The sequence below is a fragment of the Oxyura jamaicensis genome, chromosome 7 (assembly GCF_011077185.1).
Source record: "Oxyura jamaicensis isolate SHBP4307 breed ruddy duck chromosome 7, BPBGC_Ojam_1.0, whole genome shotgun sequence".
Lineage (NCBI taxonomy): Eukaryota > Metazoa > Chordata > Aves > Anseriformes > Anatidae > Oxyura > Oxyura jamaicensis.
The window spans coordinates 11,986,472-11,998,661 of record NC_048899.1 but is presented as its reverse complement, the minus strand read 5'-3'; the positions used below and the strand labels follow the sequence as shown (position 1 = coordinate 11,998,661).

General features: G+C 44.8%; 2 protein-coding genes across 4 annotated transcripts in view; both read left to right on the top strand.

Moving 5' to 3' along the window:
• The window catches only part of PDE11A (phosphodiesterase 11A), a 145,268-nt gene extending 137,688 nt beyond the window's left edge, over positions 1 to 7,580 (top strand). For all 3 annotated transcript variants that reach the window (XM_035331421.1, XM_035331422.1, XM_035331423.1), the window contains one exon: positions 2,511 to 7,580. In XM_035331421.1, coding sequence (XP_035187312.1) covers positions 2,511 to 2,672 — 162 coding nt within the window. In that variant the 3' untranslated portion in view covers positions 2,673 to 7,580. The remainder of the gene's footprint in view (positions 1 to 2,510) is intronic.
• A 1,445-nt stretch (positions 7,581 to 9,025) lies between these two features.
• TTC30B (tetratricopeptide repeat domain 30B) lies at positions 9,026 to 11,590 on the top strand. The gene has a single exon (XM_035331424.1). The coding sequence runs from the start codon at positions 9,064 to 9,066 to the stop codon at positions 11,062 to 11,064; it is 2,001 nt and encodes a 666-aa protein (XP_035187315.1). The 5' UTR covers positions 9,026 to 9,063; the 3' UTR covers positions 11,065 to 11,590.
• Positions 11,591 to 12,190: the final 600 nt, after the last annotated feature.

Genomic DNA, 12,190 nt, shown 5'->3' with positions numbered 1-12,190 from the left:
TCTGGGCTATCAGACTCCATAATATGCAGTTAGGAATACATTTCTGGGAAAGCTATGTATTGCCTTTTGGATTTAGTAACATGTTTACAGTTCCTAAGATGTGGTGATTACAGGGTGTGGGTGCTTCCTGAATCCATTACTGATCAACTGGGGCTTCTGCTGTAGCCAACACAAAGGCAGCTGACCTCAGCAGCTCAAGCACCCACTGTCCTCCCAGCACCTTTGGTCCCAGGTGAGATGCAGGATGCCTGTTAGAGGCTGGTCTCCTACCGTAAGAGCATGGCACGTGCATAGGCCTGGAGGGACAGGCAGTTGGTCATTCCCTGATCCCTGTTTGCTCCCTGGCTCTAGGATCGAAAACGTGGTTTTGTGCTAAGTCTTGGCAACAAAATGGTACAGAAAGGATGCAGCCATAGCCTCGAGCGGAGCAGCCAGAGCCCACTATCCAGTGAACTCCTCCTCTACACTGCCTCTAGGCAGATACAGGTTGTCAATACATTTGTGATGGAAACACACTGCACAGCATGTTGCGCTTGTAGATCCTGGGGCTGATGGGGTGTGAGTACAGAATGCCGTATTTGTGCAGAGAGATGTTTGAAATGCACTGATTTTCAAACATGGGATAAAAATCTTAAGCAGATACTGAAAAAATACTTCACAGTTTTTGAAGATTCAAGAAATGCCAGCAAGCTTAACTCTGGATGGATACTGGCTTCGTACAGAATGGATCTGCCAAGTTGCTGTCAAGATTTGAATGTCTGAAGTGCTACCTCCAGACACTTCATTAGGCGGAGGCCATGCAGGTGCTAAGGACATCAGCAGTGAGCTTGGCAGACAGGTGTTTTTATTGCATTGCTGCCCCTCTATTTTAGATTCCACCAAGCCAGGTTTGGAGAAATCATAATGGTATGAAATAAGGAGCTAAAACAGGGAGCTGTGAGGTATGGTGCAGGAGCGTTACATCCCACAGCCACTCTAAAAACAGCACAAATGCCACCAGGGAGCAATAGTGTCGATGGCAGAGACCACAGCAAGCTCTATCCCTTACTTCAGTCCCAAAGCTGCAAAATTATCTGCCCAGTCTGTGCCATATTCTCAGGAAATAATTTCAACTTCCACACAAATCAGCTACTTACTCATGGCATGATTTTTCAGAAGTGCTGAGCATTCATATTTGCTATCGAAGTCAACTGAAATTGCAAGTTTTCAGCACATCTTAAAATCAGGCCATTAACCCTTAATTATCATATAATAGCTCAATTAAAAATTTACCGAGACTTACTTCAGTAGCTAGCCAAGCTCCATGGCTTACAGGCTAGCTATAAAAAATCCAGTTCTTTAGTGGTGTCTGGGCTCTGGGGACCATTTAAAGTGGTTGATGTTAAGCCTGCTATTTAAAGCACACACAGAAAAAGAAAAAAATAAAAATAATCAACTGCGAAGGTACCTTCTTCCCTTCTCCTTTTCCATTCTCCCTTCTTTTCATTATAATTTTCTACGCTTTTAGAAGATAAACTTTTGCTGCCTTCTTTGTCTTTTTTTTCCGCGCACCAATCCTTTATTTCAAATGGCAAGTATGTAGTTTCCATGCTCTCAGAGAATGTGAAATACCCAACTTTCATCAAAACCCATTTCTTCCCAATGAAAAAAAAGCTGCCAAAGAAAAATACTTCTGTCCTGAACCAGCACAGTACATGGCCACTTAGGGGGCAGCTGTTAACCCTCTCTGCATCGTGTGCTGCTGTTGATGGGGTTCTGTCTCTCTGCAATGTAGGGACAAAGCCATGTGAAACACTTACTGCTTTTCCACAGAAACATTTGATATTAAAGAGGGAGTTGAAATAAACTTCTAGCAAAAGAGCACAGGGATTATATCATTTGGGGGCTAATTCAAATCCAACTGAAAACCAATAAAAGACTCTTACTGGCTTCTGTGGGCTCTGAACTGGGTATGTAGAGAAGAGGTGATTTCAGTGGAATTTAAAAATATACCTTTATTTTTTTTTATTTGAGCACACAGAAAGGGATTTTTTTTGCCACCTTTGGAAAGCCTGGTACTGTTGTGGTTTACTCATCTATAGCAGGAAATAAGAAGTTATCAAATGGGAGAATCTGAAGCTTATTTCAGCTTTGTACAGCTTGCCTTCGAACTAGTTCATAGCTACCAGTAACCAAGAAGCCCCAGGCACCTGGGGGATGCCTCAGGACTATCTGTAAGGATTACAAGAAAGCTCTAGTCGTGTGGCAATTCTGGCACCTTATGTGCTTTTTTCGACATTTTTGGTGGCTTACTTAAAGCCTCAGGTCAAATGAGTATGAGATAAAGAAATCTCAAAGGGAATGAAAAAATTTACCTACATGGGAATTTACAGCCAGGGGCGAGGAGGGTGAGGGCCATGATGCAGATCAGGCTCCTTTTACCATGTTACTCCCTAGTCTGTCCATCAGCAGACTGGAAATACCGTCAATATTTTTTTCTCTCCCCCTCCCTTTTTTTTATTTTCTTCCAGTCTCTAGTGAAGCTGAATGCGAAACTGAAGCCTATGCTGGACTCTGTGGCAGTAAACAGAGGTAAATGGGAGGAGCTGCACCAAAAAAGACTTCCTTCTCAGGCAGCATCCTCAACCTCCTTTTCCTCTAGCTTTACCGTGTCTCTCAAAGACATAAATTAAGCCTGCAAATGTCAATGTCTATTTATGATAAAAGCTGTCTGAAAGGCTACCGTAAGCTTTGGCACACCATTTTTTTTAAGAAATGCTTTCAGAGACATGCTTAATTGATCTGGTATTATCTTGATGGCAGCCTAGTTTGCTTTTACTCGGAGGTTTAGTCAGTCTGAAGGGAAGGCCTGCGGGTGAGATCGCGCTGGTTTCCGAAATGACATGGAAGACAGCACAAGAAGCATTCATTCAGCTCCGCTCCATTTCAACTGCTGCTGTAAAAATCTGTAAAGCTGACAACAGACTGAAATATAAGAACTTACAGCTTAATAAAATTAATAATACAGAGCAGAACTGGGATGCAAGCTGGTCAATTCACATGCAAGGAGCTGCAGGAAAACAGAATAGTATGTAATTACATTGTTGTTTTGCATCTCTTCAGTACATGTTATGAATCAATTATGCCTGCTTTTGTGGTGTTCCTCTCTCACTCTTCCCTCCTCTTTTATGCCTGGGTGTTCTGAAAAGCCTGCTTTGTATTCTAAAGAAGTATTTTTTTACAACAAAGCTTCTTAGTGATTGATCAGGGCCTTTAGAATTGCCTACCTTTGCTACATTTAAAAACAAACTTTATTATCTTTAAAAATACCAATCTGTCCCTGCTTCCCTGAGAAAGTCGTATTAACAATGCAGTAAATTTCTCAGCAAGGGGAAGCTTGCATAAAGGCAAAATATTGCATGGTAATTTTAGAAGGTTGTTGTTTGTTTGTTAGTTTTTAAATACTCCTTTAACCCATTTTTTTAAATTACAGTGTCCCCTAAGGAAAAAAATAATGGGCTTCAATGAAAATAGAATAAAAATAAAAAAAGGAAATCTGCTGCCTTATGCTTCAGGTTTATATTATATTGAAAACTGGACCATGGATAAGCCTTTCTAGTATAATCTGCAGCTGAAATGATTATTTTTGAAATGGTGGAGAGAAAGAATATCGTTGGACTGACTACCTCTTCTGCAGTTCTTTCAGTACAATTTAAGATGGTTATGATTACAGCTAGTGCAGTCCTAGAGTCACACATAGACATCTGCGGTAGAGGGGTTCATTAAAGTTTAATCAAACACAATAGGTCACAAAACCAAATGTGTCCAGTTCTATGTGATGATGCTGGTATTACGTGAAAGTTGGTCTCCTTCCATTCGTACAGGGATCACTAGGGTAGCAAAACTGTGATCTATGAACTGAGGGTGCTTTCTCTGCTGCATGACCGGGCACAAGAGGAGTCGTGTTGCAGTGCTTACGAGTTCCCATTCATGGGAGAAGAAAAGCCTTTGTACTCCATGAAAAATGTGATGCTAAATATAGGATTGTCTGGCAGCAGAAATTAAAGCTGAATTCAGCTTAGTTTTACACCTGTGACGAAGTCCACTTACTTCATGGAGGTACCTTGAACTGACACCAGCTCTGTGGAAATCAGAACCTGGCCCAGCAGACCAGGTGCTATAAGGAGCCTTCCTGCTTTCCAAGGAAAGTGAGTCGTTAGCACCTTTGAAAAGCTGACTACATCTGTCTGACAATCAAACCGAATCAACAAATCTGCTGATCACTTCCTTAAAAAGAAAAAAAGAAAAAAAAAAAATAATATAAAAAAAACACAGACCAACAACAGAACAAAACCCACTGGGCTATTAATCATATGTATAGGGGAATAGCTGGAAATTTCAGAATTTCAGTACCATTGCAAGCCAGTATGTTACCATGCAACTGAACCACATCATTTTCTCTATCAGAAAGAAGCAGGGAAAGAGCAGGGATCCAGACTGCACAGCAGTGAATACACGCACCAAATAGAAATGTTTCTGCTATTACTTTACCACTTCTTTCTTCCCTGAATAAAGATAGATGCAGGATAGTAAGCAGCAAGCCATATAAAACTTGTAACACATGCTTTATGGGAGAAACAGATACTAGGAATTGACATAGTACTGCTGGCAGGTACACATAGCTTTCCTGAATTTTGATATTGCATATTGCTAAGTGTAACATAATTTATAGTGCGTGCCCTCCGGCTCCCCCCAAGGTTGAGTTTCCCCTCATTTCCTCTCCTTTTTATTGGCTTCAGTGCACTGTTGCCCATGGCAACACCCACCGGCAGTGATGGGAATTCAGCACCACCGCAACCTGACATACAGTTGAAGCTCTAACAATGTCAACCATCAATCAAGTGACTGTTTGTAATTGCCTCCATCTATTTCTCCTGTCTTTTGGTATCTTTGCTATTGTGGGTCAAAATTCAGAAAGTGCTGACTAATGTTATGGTTCCGTTCCTCCATCACAAGGAAGAAAATGAGAGCGCACAGTTAGATCTTTATCAAATTGTTCTCAGGAAAAATGAAGCAACCCTGCTGAAATCACGGGGTCACACTGGTGTATCGCAGAACAGAATTTGATGTCTGAAAGTGATACAGCTCAGTCTTAAAAATATATATATCTTAAAGCATGCTAAATGTTTTTTAACACAGTTAAGGCATCAATGAAAGACTTGTGCATCTGAGAGAAAAAGAAAATCCTTTATGGAATTCTTTGTCGGGTAAAGAAGTATATTCCGAGTTTCTCGTATTTAAGATACTGGAAAACATTTTTTAACTAGTGCTTACTATCCCAAGACATACTCAGCACAGACGAGATGACTATGGGTTAGGAAATCTGAATTCTCCTTCTTTGACTTGTTTCCCTGCTGACTGCACGAGCACAGATGAAAACCCATTGAAATCACATTAGTTCTGTGGCTGCATACAAAACAAAGGACCAGCAGAGGCAAGGACAAAGGATACAAGGCAAAGAGGACAGAGAACCCGCTGTTACCCAGCACATTGCTAGTAGGGTGCTGCCTATGTGGCCTTGCCTTGGAGATGCCCACCACAGGCTGTTCTGGCTCAGCAACAGAAGAGTCCTCCCTTTCTTGCCCCTGCCATTAGTGGAAATTTTGCCTTGAATAGGGACTCAAGTATTTGCAACTCCAGTGCTAAAATGCAGTGAGCATGAGGCACGTCCATAGGGTCACAGGGCCTGCGTTCTCCCCCAGAGGTGCTTTCAGCCAGTTCAGCTGCAATGCGGTTCTCAAAACTAGTTCTGGACAGGCAGCAATTCCACTCAGGATTCCTACCTGTGAGACCACTAACCAAAATCAACCCTTCCTCACCAAAGAAAACAGGTCTAAATGCTACAGCATCACCTAGGGCCATCAGCAGGGAGCTTAGTGTTCAAGGCCTGTTTGGTTTGGAGCAGGCTTCAAACTGCAGGTGCACCTTCTTCCCCACTGGCCGGGAGGAGCCACAAGGGCTTCCCACGGAAGCCCTTTAGAGGCACCCAGCAATGAGACAGGAGGCCCGCCAGGTGCTGCCACTGTGTGCACCTTGCTCCCGGGGAGCTGCGCGGAGCCAAAGGGCTTTGGTGGCAGAGAACAGGAGAGGCCCTGGGTGCATCCTCCTGGGTTAAAGCACGCCCCTGCAACACGACACTGTGACCCCAGCAGGAAACCCAACACTGTTTGAAGCAAAGAGCACCTGGGCCAGAGGCTCTCCTACACATCAGGTAGAAGGAGGGTTTCTCCCCTCCCACAAACAAGATGGGCAAGAGGTAGGTGTCTTTGGCCATAGGACAACCAGACAATTTGCCCTGAAAGTGGACCATCATTTTGCCTTTCTCCCAGCCTGAGACCTACAGGCAAAAGAAAACTTCCTCACTTGATCAAGACCTAGACATCTGCTTCTGGCAGGACACAGTTTTGTGTCACACACAAGGTTAGGCAGCAGAAGCTCACAAATGTTTAATTTGGATGCCTAATGTGGCAGTTAGGCACGTAACTCCCCATGTAGCTCTGTCATAGCTCTTACTTCTTTGCTGGACCAGGGATCTTGCTGAGAAGGCCATTAGTATGTTTTGTGTCCTGCGGAAAATGACTATAGAGTAGAGGAGCGCGTTTCTTTTTAGCTCAGGTATTCATTCAGATGGTGTCCTTGGTACAGCAGCTGCATTTTCCGGACTGTTGTCCTTGCTAATTGCTCCTTCTTATAGTGCACTGCAATTTCATAACGTGCCTGTAGTTATCAGCAAAGCCAATACTAGTACTCACAAACTGTTTTTGAAAACTGCAACCAGCAGTGCCTAAGATCATTTTTAACATTTAGACTAATTAATCCTAGTAGAAAAATTGGAGTTTTTCAGCCTGCAGGCCAAATATTTATTTTCCCTCCGTATGATTAAACAAGTTACGGACAGTTTATGCACTGAGTACAGATTAGAACAGGTTTATTTCAAGGCTACATAAAACGTGTTAACAGACACTTCCAATGCTGAGAATGTTCCGGGCAAGAAAATGTAGAGTGTAACATTTTTTTATTGGCTTTTCCAAGAAACTGACGATTTTAATAGTAAAACCGTGTGAATGGTTTCTAAGAAAACAATGAAATTTGAGGTATAAATCAGCTGAGAGTCTCCAGAGATTTTCATTACTTGAATGGGACAGTATTGGAATATATACTGTGTATCACTTGTTACCTTTTCTTTCTTGGATCACCTTGTACTTAATTACCAATTTATAAGCGTGTTGGACGCTGTGTCTTACAGCTGTGTGGGGAATACCATTGTAAGCTTTGAACCTTCACGTACGGGAAACAACTGACACATGCATAGAAATAGCGTGTGTATTCTCTATTGCAAGTGTACCCTACATACTTCCAAAAACGAATACTGAGAAAGACTTCTGCCTCCTTTTCCTTTTTGCATTTTAAGATAATTACCCTCATTGTTTTGCTTTAGTAGATCAAACAATGCTGATTCAGCTTTTTACAGCATGTTTTTGAAATTAACAACTTGGTTTTACTGGTCTCTCTAAAAAAAATAATAAATCACTTTAATGGTTTCCTGTGATTTATTTTTATTTATTTATTTTTCATTGAAACTACCTTGTCAGAATGAATCAGAGCTGTATGTATTGATTTCTAATCTACGCAAATAGAAGAGCAGTGAAAACACATGTGACTGAGCAGCTCAAATACAATTTTTGAAGCATGACCTTGCAGCACTCATTACCGGGAGCAAACCTAACTCTACCAGCTGCACTTGGCATTATTCTGGAACGATCAGAAACCAAATCTGGCCTATGACTTTAAGAGAACAATTTACTCATATAAAAAATATACAGATTAGTACAAGTCTGTATACTGGATGTCATTATTCTGTAGAAATACCATGTATCCCTGGGGAAAACACCACCACCACCAAAAACCCTATAGTTCCCTCCAAGGAAAAAGGACACTGTTGAAATAAACAATTTCAGAAAGGAGGAAAATATTTGATCTAAGCTTTTAAAGCGGTAGGAGAGCTGTCAGATGCTGTTAGGATACCAGCATTGTTCCTTCCATCAGCCTTTACAAACTTAAGCTCTTGACGCCTTGTAAAGGTTTCATATTCAAAAAGCACAAGACATCAATAAAATACTTCTTGTCCTGTGTTCCAGGGCTGCATGTTTAGCTTAGGGCTTTCTCTTATAGTATTACTGCTTAGGAGTACTTAAAGTCAATTACTCAAGATTTAGAAATAAAAGATTTGAAAAACATCAGTAAATTTTAACTTTATTCTTGTCAGCTGCAGGAAATACTGAAATGAGGAAAATATTCAAGTCTATGTAGTCTTTTAAGGACACTATTTCTATTTTAGCTGCTGTAGAACTGTTATTAAACTCTCCAGTTTACTACTTGGAAGATAAAAGCACAAAGGGGAACAGAAAATGATAGGCAGATATAGAAAATGCAATTTCTTTCTAAGGCATCAGGTCTCATTCTCATCATAGCTGCTAGAAAAACAAGGACACAGCCACTTTAAACCCATCTTGTTCCAGCATTAGGCCCTTAGAGTGGCTTTTCCAACATGGCAAAGCTGACGTGGGCATAGAGCGGGTTTGGCCTGCTCTGTTTGCCCCCAGCTGCGCTTCTCTACTGCCAGACATGAGGCTGTGGGGTCGGAGAGCCTGGCGGAGGCCAACGAGGGCAGTGGGTGCTGGGTGGGCACCGGGTGTGTTGTTGAGGGGAACTCATTTCCCCAGGTAACAGATTTTGGTGATTTTTGGTGACTTCGGGCAGCTGCTGGATTAAATACAGAGGTGAGGGACTGCCGAGCTCGGCCACTGCCGCAGTTTGCCTGAAGGCGAGCAGAGCACCTCAGAGCACCTCGGCCGTGCCGTGCCAGTGCCCCTTCCCTCCCGGGCCGCGCAGCAGCCGCAGGGCCGGGTCCCACCCCGGGTGCCGGCGCCTACAGCTCCCGGCGCTCCCCGCGGCCGCCGCCTCCCGCCGCCGCCGCCGCCCGGAGCCGTTCCGGGGCGCGGGGCCGTCGCCGTGGCAGCGGCGATGGAGGCGGCGGTGTCGGACGGGCAGTACACGGCCGTGGTGTACGGGCTGATCCGCGGCGGGCGCTGCGCGGAGGCGGCGGCGCTGCTGAGCCGCGAGCTGCAGAGGGGCTGCCGCTCGCGGGGCGGCCTCTCGCTGCTGGGCTACTGCCACTACCAGCTGCAGGACTTCGCGGCGGCGGCCGAGTGCTACGAGCAGCTCTCGGCGCTGCACCCCGAGCTCGACGCCTACCGCCTGTACCGGGCGCAAGCCCTGCACAAGGCCGGGCTCTACGGCGAGGCCCTGCGAGCCGCCGGGCCGCTGCTGGAGCGGCCGGCCTACCAGGGCCGCGCGCTGCGCCTGCAGGCTGCCATCCGCTACGCACAGGGTGACCTGGCCGCGGCCGAGAGCCTGGTGGAGGAGGCCTTGGCCGCAGCCAGCGAGGGCGGTGGTCCCGGGGCAGCCCAGGACCCCTCGGAGCGGGCCGATGCCGAGGTGAACCTGGGCTGCCTGCTGTACCGGCAGGGCCGGCACGAGGAGGCGAGCGTGAAGTTTGCCGGCGCCATGCAGGTGCTGGGCTGCTGCCCCGAGCTGTCCTACAACATGGCGCTGTGCTGCTACGCCGCCAAGCAGTACGCTCCCGCCCTCAAGCACATCTCCGACATAATAGAGCGCGGCATCCACCAGCACCCCGAGCTCAGTGTGGGCATGAGCACCGAGGGCATCGATGTCCGCAGCGTGGGCAACACGCTGCTCCTGCACCGCACGGCCCTTGTGGAGGCCTTCAACCTCAAGGCTGCCATCGAGTACCAGCTGCACAACCTGAAGGCGGCCCAGGAGGCGCTCACGGACATGCCGCCCCGGGCGGAGGAGGAGCTGGACCCGGTCACGTTGCACAACCAAGCGCTGATGAACATGGACAGCCAGCCCACCGAAGGGTTTGAAAAACTGCAGTTTCTCCTGCTGCAAAACCCCTGTCCGCCTGAAACGTTTGGAAACTTGTTGCTCCTCTACTGCAAGCATCAGTACTATGACCTGGCAGCCGATGTGTTGGCAGAGAATGCCCATTTGACCTACAAACTGCTCACGCCTTATTTGTACAATTTCCTAGATGCCATTATTACTTGTCAGACTGCCCCCGAGGAGGCTTTCCACAAGCTAGATGACTCGGCAGGGATGCTGACCGAGCAGCTGAGAAAACTCACAAAGCAGGTGCAGGAAGCTAGGCAAAACTGGGATGATGAAGCTGTAAAAAAGGCCGTTAATGAGTATGATGAGACTCTGGACAAATATATACCTGTCTTGATGGCCCAGGCAAAGATTTACTGGGACATGAAGAACTACACGATGGTAGAAAAGATATTCCGCAAATCGGTAGAGTTCTGCAATGAATACGAGGTATGGAAGCTCAATGTGGCTCACGTGCTCTTCATGCAAGAAAACAAGTATAAAGAGGCTATTAGCTTCTACGAGCCGATAGTTAAAAAGCACTATGACAACATTCTCCACGTTAGTGCCATTGTGCTGGCAAATCTTTGTGTTTCCTACATCCTCACAAGCCAGAATGAAGACGCCGAGGAACTGATGAGGAAGATTGAGAAGGGGGAAGAACAGCTGTCCTATGATGATCCTGAGAGAAACACCTACCATCTCTGCATTGTCAATCTAGTCATTGGTACCCTTTACTGTGTGAAAGGAAACTACGACTTCGGGATTTCAAGGGTCATTAAAAGCCTGGAGCCGTATAACAAAAAACTAAGCACCGATACGTGGTATTATGCCAAAAGGTGTTTCCTGTCCCTGCTGGAGAACATGTCCAAGCACATGATCATGCTACGGGACAGTGTTATTCAAGAGTGCATTCAGTTTCTGAAGCAATGTGAACTGTATGGAAGAAACATCCCAGCTGTCATTGAGCAGCCACTTGAAGAGAAGAGGATGCACAGTGGGAAAAATACAGTTACATACGAAGCCAGGCTTTTGAGGGCACTGATGTATAAGATTGTTGGATGGACTCTGTAAATGACATTCTTGTACAGTAGAAATGAGAATCTTGTGTCTGTCGGATCTTTTTGTGGGGTGATGCTTACCCTGGTAGTACATAGCGGTCTGCTTTTTTTCTTGACTGCTTGCATTTAAATATTTTGTCCTGTATTTTAGAAACATTCAGTGGAAAATTAAATATTTGCTTGAAATTAACACGCACCAAATAACTAGGGGCATTCTCAGTCACGTCATAAACACCTTAAGATGCACTGGCCGAGCACTACAGAAATACCATAGAGTTTTCACCCGTAAAATATTTTATCCCTGTGAAATTTTCACCAAGCTGCTTTACATTGTTCACAGCTGAAAATAATTTGCTCTCCACCTCTCCTAGTACAGATATTGAAGAAACAGTTATTTCAGTTCTCTTATTTGTGCCTGTGTGTGAAATATTTCTTTCTTTTGCTTCTTCCGAGCTGTTTTTAATATGTTGCAGACTATGTTCATAGTATATTCAAACATAGAAAGCGGCTTTATAATAAAAAATCACTCCTACAAAAAATAGCATAGCCTTTTGTTGTAAACTCAGTAATCATGCATGAGTATTCTGGCAAGTTGTAGACCTAATACAGAGACCGAAAATATATTCCAAGGAGAACGTCATGAGTGGGTGTAAGGAGCTGTAGAGACACTGCCTGGTGCTTCCCCTTCCCCTGCTGTGATCCCCAGCGAGCGTCCCCTTGCCAGCACCATCCACGTAGCACCTGTTGCCTGCAGACCTGTGTGGCAGCACATGCTCGTTACATGTGCAGTCTTTCATTTGCGACCTGGCCTGCCCCTTTACTCAAAGTATATCAGCATCTGGTACAAGACCTTGCAAATGTACAATTACATTATTTTCCATATTGCTTGAAAGGCATATAACTACAATTTCAAGTGAAACTTACCACTTGTGACCGTAGATGGAAGAAATCCACTTCTCAGTTTCCTCCTTGTATTACTTACTGTTCCTCCTTCTCCAACAGCTTTCTGAAACCCTGTTTATTTACTTAATTCCTTTACTTATCATTTCCATCACACTTGTATCGGACACTTTATTTTATTCAGTCTTCCCATACCTTTTCAGACATATTAAGTGTTCTACACAGAAGTGAAATCAAAA